This window comes from Ciconia boyciana, chromosome 1 (genome assembly GCF_034638445.1).
Source record: "Ciconia boyciana chromosome 1, ASM3463844v1, whole genome shotgun sequence".
In the NCBI taxonomy this organism is placed as follows: Eukaryota; Metazoa; Chordata; class Aves; order Ciconiiformes; family Ciconiidae; genus Ciconia; species Ciconia boyciana.
The window spans coordinates 56078881-56099209 of NC_132934.1; the positions used below are offsets into that span (position 1 = coordinate 56078881).

At 47.6% G+C, this 20329-nt stretch overlaps 1 protein-coding gene across 1 annotated transcript; it reads left to right on the plus strand.

Annotated features, from left to right (window-relative positions):
• Positions 1-1248: 1248 nt before the first annotated feature.
• Positions 1249-17555, plus strand: NFAM1 (NFAT activating protein with ITAM motif 1). Its single transcript, XM_072845152.1, has 6 exons — positions 1249-1460; positions 3564-3902; positions 4961-5070; positions 8270-8368; positions 13012-13098; positions 15811-17555. Exons 1-6 carry the CDS (start codon positions 1352-1354, stop codon positions 15868-15870), a joined length of 804 nt encoding a protein of 267 aa, XP_072701253.1. The 5' UTR covers positions 1249-1351; the 3' UTR covers positions 15871-17555.
• Positions 17556-20329: the final 2774 nt, after the last annotated feature.

Consider the following 20329-nt stretch of genomic DNA (forward strand, 5'->3'; position numbering starts at 1 on the left):
ACAAACTCTAGAGGGACGAAACAACCGATAGAGAGTGCTTTCGACTACGCGCAGTTTACAGGCTCATCTGCCTTCTTAGGTCTTTCCCAGCATGGTCATCCCACACCAGTCTACACAGCCCAGCACCCCGTGTGAGCAGGCACCCTTGAAATTGCAGCAAAGGGCTGTCTTGTGGACAGTGCAAATGTCTCGCAAGAAGTGCAAAAGGAGGAAGCTGCCTAGAGAGAAGTGAAGACCTCTCAGACATCGGGGGTTTTTTCTGAGTCAGATGCTGCTCAGCTGTTGCATTGCAGATGTCTTAGCTAAAAACAAGCTTTCATTGAAATCAAAGACTCTTCATGAGTATAGGCGGCAGGATCCTCCCACAGAGAGGGTTTTCTTCTTCAAAGGGCTCTCCTTAGATTTCCCTACAATAGGTTTCTTAAGGCTTGCCTGCATTGCGAAGCTGATTCAGAGCCAGCATCATGTGGATCTGAAACATCACAGCTGTTAGGGATGAATTTGCTGTCCGGTTGTTCTCACTTCTGGAATATGAGTGCCTTCCTCCAAAGTGACCTAGTGGAGGAGTTGACTGTGGAGGGAAGTTTTGTGCAGTTGGGAGGACAGTGGAGCTGTTCCTCTGTACTGACTGCTGGTGCGGGTACTTGTTTTTCATGTTGAAGGCAAAACAGGTGATCCCACACTTGAGTGTTCACATAAAGGAGGAGTTTGACGGTGCTACTCTGCCCTGAACCCGCACCCTGTGGCACTGCTCAGTAGCTTCCCCATGTGAACAAAGCACTCAATTAAGATAAAGTAAGGTGCCCTTGTTCCAAAACTTGGATGGTCCATGCAGTGAGATAATCAGGAATAGCTGTTCCAAAACAACTGTGTAAACAAATCCTTGCAAAATTATGGTAAAAATCCCACTGTGCCACTTTTAAGCTTGTCCATTGCTCCAGAGTCAGTTGAATCCTTCACAGAATTTGACCACATTCACCTCAAATGGCCTTGATCTGCATCAGTCAAAGCTCATTTTTTTCCATATTCCAACATGGGGCTTCAGTCACTGTGGAAGGTGACAAAGTTTGCTTTAAATGCATGTGATATTTTACAGTCATCAGGAGACAAAGTGTTAAAGAGCTTATGGTCTAATCTTTGGACACCCACTGGTAGGTGTAACACCATTGCAATAGTACAGAGAAATTAACCCTGGTGTGGGGAGGAGTCTGACCGAAAAGCAGAAGAGCCTGCATCTGCCAGGAACAGCTTGCCAAAAGCAGTGTGTGTCCATCCCGCCTGTCCCTTCGCAAATGGGAGGGGATCAATCAGCTGACTGGGCGTGGAAATACCTGACAAACCCCCATCTCTTATGCCTTTTGGATCTTCATATCTGGTTGCTTTCTTACAGCCTTTGACCCCCATCATGGCCTCTAATCTAAAAGTCATCTTCCTGTTTCTTTGGTTGCTTCAGTGTGAAGGTAAAAAAGTGTTTTTTAATTCCTTTTGTTTACTCTCATGTTTGTTCATATTGGAGCATTTCCAGCTGCTATCTTTTGCTAATTTCCAGAGATCCCCTCTAGGAATTTGCACGCTGCTGCTATTTCTGTCTTTTAAGCATTTCAAAGCTGAGAGAGAGAATCCTCAAGAAAGGGGGAACATGGGAGAAGGGTTAGATAACCTAAATAAAATGGTTTGGCTTTTTCCCTGGCATGTTCTTCTCAAGCTAATGGCTCCTGGGATACTGTAAGAAGATGGATCTCTCCTCTGTTTTGTTACAGCAGTGCTTAGCCATGTCTTGTATAGAAACTATATTCATGTGTGTTCTGCCGGGTAGAGATGAGGAGAAGGATGATGAATGATTTTAGAAAATAAGGCCCAGAAGAGACCACTCGGGTTATCACTCCCACCGTGTCTGCAGAATTTTCTGTTACTGTCTTTCCATAATATTGTATCTAGCATACACAGGACTGTGCACTCACAACGAATGAGCATGTCCCTTGGGACTGTACTGTATCTCAGTTGCTTTTACAGCTAGGAACCTTCTTTGAGTGATGTAACCTAAGCTCTTCCTTACTCTCAGGCTATTGTCCCTGGCTATGTCATCTGTAGAGGATTTTCCTTAACTGAGGTTACTTCCCAACAGTCCTTTCTGGACAGTGGCTGTGCCCTCCTGTTATTGCCCCCCACAACGCTTCCTCAGTGCTCGGCATTCAGTGGCGCTAAGTCTGAGTTGCCTTTTCCCATGCTAAGTCCCACTGTGCAGAGGTGATGCTGCTGTTGCGATGCAGTGTTAGCGCACAATGACAGGAAGCAAGCCTGGCTGTGATCTGGGACAGCTTTAATGCCTTGTTATGAGCCTGTTCATAGATGCAGAACCCCAGGGAATCCCATGAATGGAAAAACCTGCCCATCCCCTACTTTCTCTCTCTACTTTTTTTTTCCCTTTCTATTTTCATGTCTCTGAAAGAATCCTTCATTTTGTAAGAAGACTTGTGTGTAAGTTTCCAGTTCCCTTTTTTAAAGACAACAATGGTTTGCATGGGCCTCCTCTTAAGTTGCTTTATGTGTGGTGTTATGTCAGCTGCCAAACAAATAGATCCAGAGACTGCCTGATGTTAAACCCAGATTTGGCTGGGAAGCCAAAGAGGTCCTGTACCCCAGGCTCCTTACTAGCCCATGGCTTACTCTTAGCTTTTTTTATTTAAAAAAAAAAAAAACAGGGAGTGAAACACAGTATGGTTCCCCATCTGTGCTTATTCATCCTCTCTTGTAACTCCCGACATCATTGTCTACTGAATTGTAGCGATAGATCACTTTCAACAGCCCTGTCTGTGTAAGGAGGAAGCACATGAAGGGCATGATCTCCCATCTCTCTGCCTGACATACTGTCACGTATAGATACTTAAGATCTGCAGTCTTTTGCAGATAGTTCCCATATCTAGCATCGAGTCTTGCGCTTTGCTGCCCATTTATGGCAGCAACAGTTTGGAGTGATTAGGCTGTGCCTTATTTCTCATGGCCCCGGTGCTGGCCCCTGTGCAGAATATGCAATTTCCTTCCTCGCTCATGCTTCAGAAATACACAATCCCCCCGATAACACCTGCTTGTGTACAGCACCTTCACTGGTGCGGAGTCATCACACGGGCACACGTAGACACCCAAGCAGAGGTTTGTAACTCAGGAGTTTCAGGAGATGTCCAGCTAGCATTTGTCTTGGAAAATTGCTTTCTATTCATCTGCTGTAAATATAGTCTCACACCACTGCAAAATCAGTTCGCTTCCTCCTTCATTTCCTGTCTTTCTGTGTGCTGGTGTTGTACAGAGGAGCTCACAAGGGAAAAGGGGAAGCCTGTGAATGCAACAGGCTATCGCAAATCACACAGCAATTACCTAAGAGATGTGGCAAATCGCACAGGGCACATGCTCTGAATCACTCAATTTCTGACAAGGGCCAACACTGTATGCTAAGGGCATGCTTCCTGACATAGGGTTATTTTCACCATGTGATCCTGTGTTTGGGGCAGCAGTCCTCTCCTGACTTAGTGATGTTAGGTGACTGCTAACAATTATTACCCTTACAGGGGGAAATGTCGATGTACAGCAGACACCTCCCATCCAGGTTGCACTGCTCAAGGAAGGAATATCCATCCCCTGTACAGTCATCTTCCCTTACATGCCGCAATACACCAAATTTTCAATCTTCTATTACTGGATTAATTCACTGGGCCAGGAAACATCCATCTATAGTAGGTCGGAAAACGTAGTCATCCCTTCTGGAAAAGAGAATAAGAGTGCTGCCATACCTTACAACCACAGAATCATGCCACTTGAACACACCTCTTCTACTGGCACATACTACTGCAAGGTCAAATGGAATAACATCCAGAAAATGGGAAAGGGAGTGTTTGTCCTTGCTAGAGGTAAGTGAACAACCAGAAAGGAAGGGCAGGTAGGTAAAAATCAGCTGGATCTGGCTATGAGAAGATGATCTTTGCCCTTCTTTTCCTCTACCCAAACATGCTATAAAGTCAGGTGGGAACAATACTTTATGCCCAATACTTAATGCCATCAGAGTTGAATGTGTTTTACATAGGTGACTTGTGCTACTGTTCCCAATGCACCAATGGGGACATGAAGATGCAGTAATTTATATCTGCCCTGCCACAGCCTTCTGGGAACAGCAGGTGTAAAGTCAGGGTCTAACCAGGGAGCCTGGGCACTGGATCAGAGGATGCTTTTAGGTGTCAGTGCCCAGGACACAGTGTGGTTTGGCCTTTCGCAGTGTGACAGAGACGGTTGAACACAAGGTCAGTGGTTAGGGTGCTTGCTGTAATCAGATGTACAGGTTAGGCGCTCACCGTTAGGGGCTCACTGTAATCCCTCCCCCTTTTCCATGTGGTACAAGGGGTTGGTTGTACCGTTAGTGCGCAGACTGGAAAGCGAGGGAGAGCTTCAGGCCATGATAAGAGGAATATTATTAAGAAGTGATAAGGACATGCATGCTGCTGACTGGCTGGATTTGCATTACTGAATGCTAGATATGAAAAACTTCTCAGAAAGTGGAAATGCAAAGAGCTGTGATGAAAGAGCTTTGCTACACTGGTTAGAGGATGCCTACAGTACCTACCCCACTAGTTTGTGTGGCCTGTGTGCTTTCCACCATCTGTCTGTCTGCCCCTATCACTAAAGACCTTTGCCAGCCTCTAACTACCACCTTTCTTGGCTCTCATAGTTATGTCACTTCCCTCTAATCTACATGAAGTGCAGCTGCTTATATCCTGTCTCTTTTGTGTGATTCTTCAGCTGCACCCTGCTCTCCGTTCAGTCAGACTAGGTTTTGAAGGGTGTGTGCATCTGTGCCACCATATTCTGCACTGCTTCTGTATTTTAGTGCTCTCAAGGCTCTTTCCAGGGTTACATATGCAGCAGGATTGTAACTTCCACTCACACTGTGAATCTTTTGCTTTCTTTCTTACAGGTACAGGGTACGTAGAGACCTCTTATGGGTGGGAAATCCTTGTTACTCTTACCACTCTTCTTGCTGCATTGAGCATTACCGCAACAGGTCTGCTTCTGTGGAAAAGAAAGGCAAGTTATAACCAAATAAAAAGCAATACCTGACAGGACCTATTCTAGGAATTTATTTCACTTGCTTCTAACTTGGCTGGATTGGAAGTCCCCGTGCTGAAATTTTCCATGCTGGGTGACTGCCTCAGGTTCATTTTCTTTTTTTAAGTTCAGTCTCTCTGAGAAAAAAGATTACAGGAAAGACAAAACGAGTCATTGATTTGTCTATTAAAGAACTTCTGGTAATCATTTTGACTCTGGCATGCTCTGCTTTAGAGCAAAGATCTAACACAGGCCAAGAAGTCACACCAGCAGTGTGCTGGCCCTGAGAATATTCAAGGAGATGTAGGCTTGTGATGGGTCTTTGGAAGATTGTAGTTTGTGCATGCTCAGTCGTGGCTCTTGTCAGTTTAGCAGCTCACTTGTCTAAAGGAGCCCCTGTGAGGCTGCCTTTCCACACAGGTAACATCCTGTGCACCCAAGCAAGTCTGTTGCAGCCCTGGTGGCAGGAGGAGAGCAGGACTTTCCCTGTTTCTAATCCTCTTTCAAGATGAGGGCTATTCTGGTGCAAGGGCATGACCTGGTTGCAAGGAGACTGTGCAACGGCATTCCTGAGCCATGGCTCGGGCACCACAGAAGAAAACAATCTGCAGTGTGGAGGGGATGGGGACCAGAGCCTTGGGCATGTGTTTGGCAGAGAAAACATTGAGAGACAGAGTGAGAGGGGAAGGTCAGGACAAGGATCCCAAGGAAGCCTGCGTGGAAGTCCCAGCTAACTGGAAAAAAAGAGAGAGACAAGGACCTGAGGAGCAACCTGCTTTAGTTGACTCTGCTTTGAGCAGAGGAGGCTTGGACTAGACAATCTCCAGAGGCACCTTCCAACAGCAGTGATTCTGTGAGGCTGGAAGAAGGAGCCTCGGGAGGGAAACTGGGACTGGAATCTGGAGCGAGGAAGCACTGGAGCTTGGAGGAGGGTGTTTAAGACTGGACTGACAGGGCCTCTCAGGTGAGCAGACCAGTGGCACAGGTTGGGACCAGCTGGGTGAGGAAGTGGAAGCTGGGACGAGTAGCTGAGGGCAAAGGGGAAACCAGGAGTGGGGAAGAAAGGATGTAGAGAGCAAGAGAAGAAAAGCCAAAAGTAGGGCTGAAAGAGCTGGATGAGACAGGGGGCCTGTGGAAAAAACTGGAGTTGTAATACTGGAATCCCTGTTGTCTGGGGAAAACCTACTGCTCCTAGTCCTGCTACCCTCAGGTGTTCAAAATAACATCCTCTGCATTCTTCCAGAGATTTTAAGGCTGGCTTAAAGAAACCTGAATGTAATTTAGAATGTAATTTGGGGATTGTTGTTTTCTAGGTGGAGTATCCCCCATATTTACTCTTTCAACCTGCTCTCTGCCACCATGACAGCAGACTCCCTGCATGCATTGTTATGTGGAGGCTGTGCTGCTGGTACAGTCCTATGACTCCAAGGAGCATCAGGCTTCAGCACACACAGTCAGAGATCATGAGGTTGAAAACAGAATGGCAGCAGTTGGCAGACCTGCTAATCTCGTGAGACTTTCGTTGCAGGCACTCTGATGGAGGGGGAAGGAGTGTAAGCAGCAGAGTGACTAGGCTGGAGACAGGCCCCCATCTCTGCTTGCCTCGACAGTGTCTCCATGGGGATGAGGAGGGAGGCATTGTCACAACTTGCCGATTGGCATCTCTAGGTTTTGAGGTGGGCCAACAAGTCTCAGACCTGCGGGCTCCCCTTGGGGCCCGAAGAGATTGTGCAGTCATTACATTTGCCCTCCTGCAGAACACAGCCCATATTTCTCACCACAGCTTGCTCAGACCTGCTGGTTTAAAAATGTTTATCTTTAAGAGAAGCTATTTAGCATCCTCCTTAGTTACTAATGGACTGGAAAGCAGTTCATCGTTTTCATGTGATGTGAATATAATCATCCCACTTCTTTCCGAATTAGAACAGAGATACTTAGCAAAGCCTTCTGCCGTTTCTGCCTCCTCTCTTGCTTGCTGAGCAGGGCTAACCCTTATCTGTGCATGAATGGAGCGTGTTCAAGGAGAACTCATCCGATGCAAGAAACGTTTCAGAGGAAGAGACCTGCTTCCTTCAACTCCATGCTGGACTTGCACATTAGTGTATCACTGACTACATGTCATCATTAATGGTTGTCTGGTTCTCTTCTCTAGACTCTATGTATTAGCAAAAGCTTCCCAGCCAAATCCTGACAAGAGTCACTGCATTTTGCTTCTGTGAAATTCCCACACACACTTTGAACAGGGCCCTGCTTTACTCCCTGTCCTACAGCACTGTTGTGTGCTGTTAAATGCTTACACCCTCCATCCAGCTAAGTTTCAGTGGTTGTCGTGGTTTAACCCCAGCCGGCAACTAAGCCCCACACAGTCGCTCATTCACTCCCCCCAGCTGGGATGGGGAAGAGAATCAGAAGAGTAAAAGTGAGAAAACTCGTGGGTTGAGATAAAGACAGTTTAATAGGTAAAGCAAAAGCCACGCAAGCAATGCAAAGCAAGGAATTCATTCACTACTTCTGATCGGCAGGCAGGTATTCAGCCATCTCGAGGAAAGCAGGGCTCTATCACAAGTAACAGTTACTTGGGAAGACAAAATGCTATAACTCTAAACATGCCCTCCTTTCTTCTTCGTCCCCCAGCTTTATATGCTGAGCATGGCGTCATATGGTATGGAATACCCCTTTGGCCAGTTTGGGTCAGCTGTTCCAGCTGTGTTCCCTCCCAACTTCTTGTGCACCCCCAGCCTCCTCGGTGGTGGGATAGTGTGAGAAGCAGAAAAGGCCTTGACTCTGTGTAAGCACTGCTCAGCAGTAACTAAAACATCCCTGAATTATCAATGCCGTTTTCAGCACAAATCGAAAACATAGCTCCATACTAGCTACTATGAAGAAAATTAACTCTATCCCAGCCAAAACCAGCACAGTGGTGGAAGTGATTTCTGTGTACACACAGAAGCCAGTTTCTCCTTTCCACTGCTCCAGTGTAAGTCATCAGACTCCTCCATTTTGCCCTGCGGTGAGGAAAAGGACCAGCCCATGTTGTGCAGAGAGTGCCAGCACTCTGCTGTGGAAACACTCAGGGGTTGTGTGAGCAGCTGGCTTTGACATGACATTGGTGTTCACTTCATCTTTGGGGAGATGGTGTTTTCTCCAAATATGTCATTTGGTGCCTTGTCCTCAGCAGGTGTTGTGCCCTAGAAGGAACCAGCTAAATATCCTGAGACAGAAGGTGGAAACACAGCCCCCTTCAGCCAGCCCACCACCACCATCTCCCGTCTATGACGTGAGTACCAGAATCGCCCTCCATCCCTTCTGTCCGCATCATGGTACAACCCTTCCTTTCCCTGCCCTGCTGTGGTACAGACAATGCCAGTATCATGATGTGAAACATGAGCAATACCTGCGTACCAGCCTGGTACTGGTGACCTTGCTTCTGTGCTCTGCCCTGCTTAGCTCCTCTCAGGACTGTGCATGTTGCATGTCTCCATCCTGGTCCCACTCATGGCCTCCCCAGTGCCAAAGCCTTGCACCGTGCCCTGCTGGGCAGCACCCTTCCCTCTGCCAGCAGTGTGGCAGCACAGAGTAGCAAGTATGGGGCCAGAGAGGGTTCCTGGTGGTAGAGATAGAATGGTCTCCAGGAGTCAGGAAGGAAGAAGGGATCTCAGCCCCACTTTGTACTGCAGAGTGTCTCAAGGACATGCCCTCCCCAGCTGGAGAATGATGGATCAGGAAAGGGGCAGAAAGAAGTGCTCCCCACAACAACCCCAGCTGTTTAGAGCTCCTGCTGTGACACCTTCACCGGTGTCAGTGTCACAGACCACTACAGACCTGAGCAGGCTGACTAGCTCTCGGGGGGGGGGAAGGGCAGGAAGAAAGCAAAGGGAGTCTCTTTTTTGGAACATTTCCCTATTCATTGCATAGGATCTCCTTTTTCCATTTCCCAAACTGGGGAATGCTGACTGCTCGCACTCCCTGAGCCCAGTAGCGGCAGCGTCATAGGTAATAGGATTGGAGTGGCTCTCCTGAAATGTCAGGCCCAGACCTCAGCTACCTCAAGTAACCATGACCCCTAATCCCATTTACAACCCATCCAGCTCCATTTAAAATGGATTCCTTTTTCTCCTTTTACTCCCATGGGAGGGCTGCTCCACTAAGAAGGGAAGGGGTTTTTTTTCCCCATGATCTGTGGGACAAACGAGGAAGAATAAAATGAAAAGTGAGTAGAGAAGGATGTTGCCTGAATATTAGGAAACCTTTCTGACTGCGAGGTCTATAAAGGCTGGAAAAGTCTCTCCGAGGAAAACCTGTAAGCTTTGCTGCATTAATCATTTAAACTAAACAAAACGAAGCTCTGGAGAATGTAGCTCCAGACACAAAATGAAGCTCCTCTGCAGAGAGGAGCCAAGCTCTGCCAGGGAGGCAGGAGACCTGATGGGGGCAGATATGAAAAAGAGGATGGGCCTGCTCCCTTCTCATTCTCACTTCGGGGAGGGGGGCACCGTTTTGTGGCCCTTTCATCTTTGGAGTAGAGGTTTAAAAGAAAGCACTATATATTGTAAGTGACATTTATTCTGGGCAAAAAGCAATGCTTTGGGTAAAGGAGGTTGCAGGTTATAAACTTTTTCATGGGTACCAAATAATTTCTTTTTAATTTGGGCTTATAAAAATCTGAATGGGTAGTTTCCTGCTGAAGTGGATGATTTCTGCAAGGAGACAAAAAAAAAATCAAATCCATTTCTCGCTCAGTCGGCCTCGTCATGCATCCTTAGCTCTATCTTAATTACATGTTTCATCATGTTGTTCTGTTCAGGAGGCCCCACTAAGGCTAATATCGCAAGCCAGCAGAGCCAGCCTTAGGCACAGGCAGTCCCGGGAGCTGGCTGGGCCCCTTGCTTGCAGGAGCCCTATGGACCTGGCCCAGCTGGCCTTCCCCCCAAGCCCATTCACTACACACCAGCTGTGTGGGGCTCTCAGCCAGCCCGGTGTGCAGGGCAGGTGGCTCAGCCCTCTTTGGCAGAGCTGCAAGCAGCCTCAGACCGTCTCCTGCGTGCTGGGGGGTACCAGCCCGCCCACCAGAGGTTACTTTACTGTGAAGCAGCTGCTGCAGGGTGACTCGTTCAGACGTGAAGCAGCAACTCCCACCGCAGACACCGCACGTGGTGAGAGCAGGGCTGCAAGGTGAGGAGGGGGAGCACAGCGGGGCTGCGAGGTGTAACAGGGAATTTAATGGGGGAGAGAGGGCGAGGGCCCTGGGATGGAGACCCTGCATTGGATGGGTGAAGGGAGTGGAAACTCAACAAACCTTATTTCCTTTGAAAGATGACTCTGGTGCCCTGCTGCTAAATTTTGTTGGGACTCTGCATGGTGTAAACCCAGCCCTGCAAACTGCGTTTGAAATTAGGTGTGTTGTGAAAAGCCGTTGGTGTTAAATCGGGTGTTGAACACTTAGTACTTAATTCACGAGGAGGGCAGAAATCTGTAGTCAGCATGGGGGTAAGCTAAGGCAAGGAAATGGAAAGGACAAGTGAGAAGCAATTCCAAGCAATGAGACAAAGAAGGAGATCAGAGATTAGGGGATGGGACAGGAGGCCAGCACGTGCCAGATGTGCTATCTGTGGGGGAAAGCAAGAAGTCAGAGTCTGGAAAAAAATCAGCTCAGAGAACCACAGTGTCCTTGCAGGCCTGGAGCTGAGAGCAGGAGCAACAGGAGGCAGCACTGGACATCAAAGTAAGGGCTTTGAACTGGCTGGTGCAGCTCATTAAATGTTCTGTGTTACCTGACACGGCAGCAAGGCTCACCCCTGGTGTGGGAAGGGTCCTAGCACACCTTCCGCAAAGCCATCCTGCTGAGCATCCCTAGGAGCAAATGCCTTCCCCACTGGCTTTTTCAGGTGCCACCGTTTACCTTGTGGTCCCTGGGGGTGGGTGTATGCAGTGAAAAGCAGCAGGTAGCAAAAAGTCCTGGTAATAAGGGGGCAGCTGGGCACCCACTTTGCTCCCACTACACTGCCAGGTGTTCTAGACCTCTTTGTCCTCCTGCAGCCCCGGAGCAGCTCTACCTCACTGCACTGCCCAGACCCAAACCTGTATTTTCCTCTGTCTTCCAGTTTAGCTGCCTAGTTAACAAGCAGCTTGGAAATAACAGTCCGAGGGACTCGCTTCATCCACTTTACACTTCAAGCAAGCTTTTTTGAGTAGCAAACAGAACTCCTGTGGTGCAGGCAGGTTCCAGAGCAAAGGAGCTTTTCCTGGTGCGAGGCAGAGAAGGAGGCTGCTTGGGGATGGGAAGGCATCTGCCAGCAGGGAGGAGAGAGGCCTTTGTGCCTCTGCTGTGACAGTAGCAGGTGGTCAGTGACCAAGTGAAAGTAAGTAATTTGCAAATGGCGGTTGGAGACACCAGCTTTCCAACTGGCCAGCAAAGGACCAGCATTGTCAACAGCCTCCATGGGAAGAGGGCTTGTGGAGGGAGGGAATCTTTTTTGGAGGTTAAACACCAAAAGGATCCTTCTTGCTTGCGAGTGGCTTCAGACTAGAGCAGTGAAAGAGGCTGTCTGTCCTGCCAAGGGGACATGGAGCCAGGCTGCGAGCATCACAAAGAGAATTGAAAATGAGGACAGGGAAATGGGATTTTCCGTGTGCGCATGTGCACATGTGAGTAGTTGGGAATGTCGGTGTGGGCAAGTGGGTTGTTGGGACTGGGAAGCAGACAGGTGAAATAATTTGACTGTTCTGGAGGAGGAGTGGGAATGGGAGAGCCGTGTGGTGCTCCATTCCCTGCGGCCCCCTCCTGTCTGAGTGCCTGTTTGTTGCAAGCCCCGCTCCCAAATGCTGCTCCTCTGTCATCTGGTCCTGTTCAAACCACCGTCCTGCTGACTATGAACCTGAAAGATGCTGAGCGTTTGCAACTCCGGATGAAATGATGGGCGTTCAGGTGACTGGCAGCCCCAGAATCAAGCCTCCATGTTTGGCTCGTCCTCCTCGCTGTGTTGCAGGGCGCCTCGCTCCCTTTGCAGTCTCTCCACTAATACCATCTGCCCCTCTTGCGGCCGGAGCTCCTCCCATCTTCCTGTTGCCAGAGAAACAGCCACCTTGGCAACCTGCTGTCATCCTTGAAACACACATGGAAAAGTCCTCCTGATTGTTATGTTTGATCCTTCAGGCAGATCTGGAACATCACTCAAACTGACACACATCTCCTGTGACATGATTACCTGGGGGACCAGCGGGTGCATACACATGTAGGGCGTGTGTGTGTTTTTCTGTGTAGCTGTGTGGGACCATGGATATGTTTGAGGGCCTGGGAGTGTATTGATTTTTTTTATTATTCTTTGCTCACTCTAAGAAGAAAGGAGAGTTCTGGGTTGGGAAAAAAACCCAGAAAATAAATAGAAATCATGCCCAATATAGGGTTTCCCATTTTTGACAGCCCCTGTGCTTCTGGACCTCAGCCTCGCCTCTCTTCTCACCCTTGTGTGCCCAGAATAATCGTGAGCAAGAGCTTGTGGATTTCAGGCACCTAAAGAGTCTTGGGCAATGCAGAGCACTGCTGGTTACCTGCAGTCCCCATGGTGCACAATATCCTTTCATGTGGCAGAGGGGTCTTTATTCTGCATTCTGGGACAATTTGGAGTGGAGGGAGGCAGGGGCATTGGCATTGTTCTCCACTGCCTTACACAGGGTAGGTAACATCAAAGCCCATCTCTGTGAGCCTGAAAAAGGAAGATGATGCAGCTGCACCGTAAAGATTTCAGGGGAAAAGGATTTTCTTTTTCCTGAAGTTCAGGTCAGGAACTTCAACATTTTGGAGATGGCAGGGGTTTCTAAAAAATGTCAGGCATGAGATGGGGAACAACCCAGTGAGCAATTAGTTGTCTTAAACTGAAGTAATTTATTTGACCCCTGCTCTCTTCTCTCTTCCCTGTGCAGTGCCTGGATTTGCAGCAAGTTGATGTCTATTCTACCCTCGAGAACAACACAAACAACCCATCACCCAGAAAGAGTCCTCCAAGAAAGGTAAGGGCTGGGACCCTGTTCTTGGAGAGTTCCCTTATGCACTGGGCACATGGAGAAAGAAAACCCACAGAGTCGCCATGGCCCTAGCAGGCAGTAAGTGTATCTCCAGTCCCACCAAAAGGGGAAAATGGGATGTGGCATCCACTTGCCAGCTAGGCTGCACATGTAGCCTATCTTCCCTCTTCCAGCAGAACCCTTGCTCCTGCAGCTCTACCAGTTCAGGCAGTCCCGGTTTCATGCAGATGCTTTGCTGTGTGACGTATGCTGAAAGGCATTGAGGGGTTTGGCGTCGCTGCTCCCTCTGAATGGGACGGACATTCATGGAGAGTTGGCCAGATGCTGATCCCCACTATTGCCCTTTCCAGATTATTTAGGCAGCTGAGAAGTCCTCTGGGGTAGAGGAATCTGTGCACTGGGGGCAGACCCTGGACACAGCTTTGCTGTCACCGGCATTAAGCATCTGAGAGACATTTCATCGTAGCAGAAGCTAAGATGGTCTGAACAGAGGCTGAACTAATACAGTCTCTGTCAGCTCTGGGGCTCAGGAAAAGGCAGCGTGGGTACATTTTGGGTTTGGATCTTCTTGCTGGGCTGGGAGTTACGAGTTAGAGACAAGGAACTAAATCCACTCATAGTGAAAGTAGCTGCAACTTGGAATATGCAGGTGCAGATCAGTTGTGGGGGCCACATGAAGCAGACCAGAAGCCCACACAGCCCTCTACCCTGCCTTTGGCAGGCATCAGCTGTTTCATAGGGACAAAACTTGCATCAGGCACACCAGGGAACATTTCCTTCATGTCCTCAGAACTTCGTTGTTCTTTTCCCCTGCAGACCTCTTATCTGCTTAAAAAATACATTCACTCTTCTAACGTTGGAAAATGTTCCTGAAAAATGTCTCCTGCTTCCTCCCACTGATGTCCTGTTGGGGAGAGTTCCCCAGGTTGCCTGTGCAGTGTGGAGCATGCCGCCAGCTTCAGCTGGCACCAGCCCTCTGTTTCATGAAGGACAGTATTTTCCAGTGTCTGAGGCATTTTCACAACTTCCACCTTTTAGGAAAAGGTGGTCTAAAATCAAGCAGCCTCCTCTGTGCCAGACCTACTTGCCATGTGGTCTGGTCCCAAGGCTACTGGCCTCCTGCAGTTACTGCAGTGGCACCACAGTGGTTGGTGGTAGCAAAGGCTACCTGATTGGTAGCCTTTGTTGGTAGCAAAGGTATCTGATTATTGAGGGGAAGGATGGGTTGTTTTATATAAGCTGTTTTATACCCCAGTGCATCATCTGCACTGGAAAAGACAGCATCCCTGGTTTTGTGTTCTTGCTGCACTTGGAATTAGTTGGATAGGGAGAACAGTAGGTCCTGATCCCTCTTCCCTGTCCTATTTATTCTTCTGTATACCTTTACCAGCTGCCCCCTTAGAAATTATTCAGTCTGGATGATGAGATGTAGTATGTGTGGGGTTTTTTCCCTCCTGTGGAGCTGTCTGGGCTGTGCTGAATTGCTTGTGTGTGGCCCACACCACTCAACCGCTGCTTGGGGGGGCAGCGGGTCTGTAAAACAGAGCAGGAGCAAAGCAACAAAGCAGGAGCAAAGGAGCATCTGTGTATGAGTGGTTCTGGTGATGGTAGTCTCAGACAGGTAAAGGTCAAAGCAGAGATGGGAGAAACAAAGGAGAAGAAAGCAAAGAGAGGGGATGGGATGAGCTCTCGCACCAAGAGCAGACACCACCAAATGTCCTCCGTTCTTGTGCTGGACAGAAGGAAGCGTGAGTGGCAGGGCCCCATGATCGCAGCACAGCAGAATTTGACTGCGCTTTCCACTACTGTTGCAAGCATCTTGATCAGCTTCCCTCTCAGTCATCCTGGGCTGTGACCGCCTGGGACACTCGTCCTCCAGCTGGCTGTGCCAGAGTATAACAGGGTGTTTTCCCTAAGAGTGAGACTTGTGGGCCAGTGGGTTTGGCCTGTGAGTGGGAGCTGGGATTGCTGAACAGTGGCTGACTCTGCTGCAGAGGGTCCAGGACAGCCCTTGCTGTGGGATCCTGCACATAGAGGGGGAGCTGTAAAGAGAAGCAGAGCAGAGAGCCCCTCAAACAAGAGCCTGCTGTCGTGCTGGACTGTCGGCCAGCTTGGGTAGCGAGGGGTTAATCCTGTATGCTTTGGAGGTGCCCACACTCAGCATTTTTGTAAAATGTTTCCCTTTGGTGGTGGCAACAGAGAAAATGCTAGTGTAGGTAGGGCTTCATTCACCCGGTGGCATTTCAGCTACTTGCTGTGTAACCTTGCTTACAGCAGGCCTGTGCCACACAGCGCTTAAAATATCAGTCTGTCAGCGCCTTGTCTACACAAGGAACGGTTGTGAGGAATAGACTCAACTGTTGAAGAAACAGGATTGAGGAGGTCAGGGAATTCCTCCTTCACAGAATCCAAAGTGATTTATTTTTTTACCAAGTCCAATTTTCCCTCCCCTCCCTGTCTGACAGCTTTTTGGGGGAAGAGTGACAAGTAAAGGAGGCATCTTTATCCCTTGGGCTGGATTAGTCACGTTCGTCTCTGGCGGAGCAACATTTCTCACTGTAGTGGCTTCCGTTTCAGTGGATCACTTATAGCCGTTTCTAACAGAACAAATGTCAGCGTCTGCTTATTAAGAATTAATTCATCTTCTTTTGAATAATTTTCCTCCATTTCTTTTTTCTCCTTTTCATCATTCTGCAGACACCTAAGAAGCAAGCAACTCTAGAAGAATCCTCTGATACATTGTATGAGAATATCTAACAGGGAAAATCTGACCCTGTGTGGACCAGACATCTTTCTATATGGCAGAACTACTCTATTACATCACTAGTTCTCTGCAGAGATCCACAGCGACTTCAGGGGGCAGCCACGAGGGACTTGTGAACCCCTGGCTCCTTCTAAACTGCCCTTCATTAACAACAGAATGCATCTGTTCAAATCCCACCGGGGCTCAGTCTGCATTGATGCAGCAAAGCTATTTTGCAGCAAAGCCGTTTGATGCAAAAGAAAAGCTGCTTTTGTCGAGCACTCACATGTATCTTAGAAATGGTGCAGATGGGATCTGTGCAGGTTTCTCTCACCTGGCCTGGCTGAAATACTTAAACCTCAATCCTCTGTTAATGATAGGACAATCCAGAGACCTCCCTGCTTGCTGGCTTGATCTTCCAATCCTGACCTGCAGCAGTCCTGATCCTGTGCCTACAGCTTTCCTGACATGGCCATCAGGCCTTCATGCATAGTTTAACGGAGATCCAAGCATCCACCTGCCCATTTTTCCTTTCTCAGGAACCCCACAGTGAAACATGCTTTTTCATAATCTGCTAATCCCATCAAGTAGTCACAGATGCCTGCTGTGATCATACTCAGTCGACTCAAATCAGTGCCTCCGAGTAAATGCTTTCCCTTCAGCAGTATCAGCAGTATACGGTGAGGACTGGATGCACAGACAGAGATAAAGATGGAGAAAAGGAAAACAGAGAAAATATCCCTGCCTGGCAACATGTCTCAGTGGCAGTGCCCTTTCCAGAACAAGGAAGAGGAACAAGGAGGTGGGAACCCAAGGAAACTCCCTTGCTAGGGCTGCGTAAGCCAAGTGGATCTGGGGCCAGGTTCCAGCCCAGAGAAGTTCAAGCCAAGCTCCCCAGTTTCCTGTTCTTCTGGGCAATGGGCATTATTATTGCTTGGGATTTTGAGCCTCTGTGGGAGCAGGCATGGCACCTCTGCCCCACCAAAACCAATAGGTTTGCCTTTGTTTCAGCTGGCTGGTATTTCCCAACAAGGGTGTAAGGCTCCTTTACCCCCATCCCCATATGTTATTTGGCCAGGTAGACCAGTTCTGAAACTTAGAACAACTGGAGGGAGGAGGGAGGCCCTAGAGGTGAATTTTCTATCCAAGCTCTTCTCTCTCCTGTCAGCTGGAACTTACCTACCATTTGTGCTGATGCATATTCTAGTTCTGATAGGGAAGAGGTTACATTAAATATCCATATAACATGATCAAACCAGTGGATCAAAAAGCTGAGGCTGTTTTATCTCAGATTAAAAAACAACAACAAAATAAGAACCAAACAAAACCAACCCAAAATAAGAATATGCAGCATAACTTGAGAGGAATCATAGAAACCTCTTTAAAGAAGAAGATCAAATTAAAATTGAGCTCCAGGGTCATAGGACCCTCTCTAGTTGAAGATAATGTTGCTATGCATCAGAGATAGAGGCTATGGAAAATGTCTCCGGGGCCTCCAGCCTTCCTATACTATGTTTAAAGAGATAATCCGCTTATTGCTTTGCTCTTTTTATTAGAAGAGATTTCAAACATGCAATTTGGACTTTCTTTAACCACAGGAAAATGCTTTTTCTCTTCCCAGTGTGGAGGAATTCATTTCAGAAAGAGCAATGAATAGACAGCGTGGCTTATTAGACCTGTTTTCCCTTTGTTAAGTGATCGTGACAATTATAAATAAATATTTTTGAAGTCTACAATTTTAGTGTTTACTAATATGACCAGAAAACATTTGTGTTCACAGAACACAACAAATTTCAAGAAATGAAATTTCTTCCTTTCCTTAACAAATTTGAAGAAATGATGAGGTGAATTATAAATATGTTGCAGTATGGCAATAAAATATTCAGCAGAAGCTGGTGAATTAGATGAAAAGTGAAAACTTGCAAAATAATGCTGCTTAGTTTTTGTGGTTTGCTTTTTAAATTTTATAAATGCTAAAAATACTGGGTGCTACTGGAAATTTCCTGGCAAGGATCTCACTTTACAGTGAATTGATTTGTCTTGTTTTTCTGTTACCTTTTTAAACAGTGTGTTTCTTACATTTATGCCTGAACTATTCTATATAATAGGTAGCTGAAGCTGTTTAAAATGAAACGTGAGAGGAAGCACGGTATTTGGAATAGAAAAGGCTATTCTAGAACAGTCAGTGCTAAAGTACTGGAAGAATCACACCAGGTTGTGATCAATTAAGTGAAAAAGTAAAAATTTCCAAGAAACACTGGCAAGTCTGGGGATTTGGGCTGTGTGCCAAAGCTTGCCAAAGTCGGGGGGAGTCGCTGTGTTGATTTCAATGGGTTTTGGATTGGCCCTGCAAGGGTAAACGGCTGCTGCATGAGAAAAAGGAAGTTTTGAAGCTATGTGGCCACAAGCTAATATAACTTCTTTAGCATCGTGCACCATGGGCAGCCGCAGTAGCATCAGAGTGTGTGAGAGAGAAGGTATAAAGCAGAAGACTGTGAGAGCATATTTTTAAATGGTATGGAGTTTTCCAAGGAGGTATGAGGAAATGCCTTCAGGCACAGGTAGGAGAGACTAGGAAATATAATTTATATAATATTGGTATAGCTACTTTGTAGCAGAGATTTGTTCAGGAAAAAAAGGCAGTCATTTAGTCTTTTTGTCTTACCTGACTCTATGGTCCATGAGGTTAGATGCAGAAAATGAGTACTACTAGCAAGAGGAAAGGAGTTCATTTTTAAGTGTTGAGCAATTGAAAAAAAAAAAAAAGAGAGAAATTAAGGATCGGCTCCCCCAGCTCCACAAAGGTGAGAAGTGATGACTGGCTTGCTGTGTTCACTCTAGATGTTTAGCTTTAAAATGAATGTTGAGAATGGATTTATCTTAAAAACTGTGTCCCTAAGGGCCTCAGCTCCACTTGCTTCCCGCAGCATGGTGCTGTTATGCACAGAGCATGCTCTCAGGTTATGGTGGTATAATCTTTGATTCCCAGGTGTTGAATTACCCCTTTGTATTGACAGGATTTCAGGGAAGTGGAGACCCATTATCAGTAAAGTAAGCAGAGGTGTGAGGTGGAAATGTGCTGCCTGTCTTCTTCTAAAGGAGGTGCTGTGTTAGCACTAGGATCCTTTGCCCTCTGCACCAGGTGTGAGCCTTTGGTCTTGAGAGATGCGGTCTCTCACCATGATCATCCTCAATGTGTTGTCTTAGCTGGCATTGCTGCAAAGGGTGTTGCTGACACTGAGGTCATCTAGTCCCTTTAAAACAACTCCTTCACAATGCTTTACAGCAAATCGTAATTTGAGAAGGCAAAAACTGGGATGAACTTGAGTGGTCCATTGGTTTATTGGTTTCATCCTTTTCTGCAGAGGACAAGCTCTTGCATGGGTATTGTTCTGTTGTATGAAACACGCCAACTATATTTTGCCTTTATCTGTAGATAAGAAAGACCTTGTTGTGGTGGATAACAACAATGAAATGTGTGTCCAAGGTGTAGTCCAAGGTGTTCTCCTTCATCGCTCTTGTCTTCTACTCCTCTTCTTTTTCCTTGTCAGGGGTGTCACTACTGTAAATCATATCTAAATACCTAGCTAGGGCTGGTTCTTTATCAAGGGAGGTGCTTGACTGAACAGCACCCAAGTGAAGTGGTTATTACTGCTCTGGTGTGCACCGCTGTCCCACCCAGCAGTGCGCTAAGGGTGTGCAAGTCTGGGCCAAGGGCAGGGGTCTCTTCTTCCTGCTGGCCTGTCTCTTGGAAAGACCTGGTGTTTCTTCAGCCCTTGGCCATGCAATACTGTGACCCTGTGAGACAGGTATTTAGGGAAGGCAGTGAGCGAAGCCACCAGATGGTGCCCTAGGTCCTCTCTGTTCCCTTTCCTGTCCCCTGCCTGCCCACATCCCCCTGCCGGCTCCCCTGGTAGCCCCCAGACCACAGACTCCCGGGGATGGGCGCCTAGAGCCATGCAGAACGTCCCCAGCCATGACTGCCTTCTACCCCTGGGGTTGGTGCCTCTGACACCCTTCACAGCTCTGCGCTATGGCCCAGGTGCCACCAGTACCTGTGAAGAGATGGGGACAGGACAGGTTCCCCTTCTTTGCATCCATGAAGTCTGGAGAAATAGCTTCATCGGATACCAGCGTCTTGGCATGGGGCTGCCCATGTGAGGGACAGGAGAGTGGCTGCTGACACCATCATTGGGTCACACTGGCATCTGAAATGCAAAATTGGCCAGATGTTGGGGGCTGTTTGGAGCTGCCGCCACTTTCTTTTACTGTTTGGAAATGGCATCTTATCTTGGGTTTGGGAAAATTTACTGTGTGTCCATGGTGAAAAAATCCTTTGCAGCATATGCTGCTCCTCTTCTTTGTTGTGTCAGGAAGCTGATGAAGGCTCAGGTACTGCTGTTTCTGTGTTTTGGGATTCTGTGGTGGTCAAGATTTGCTATGCACAGTGAAGTATCATTAAGAGTTTATAAA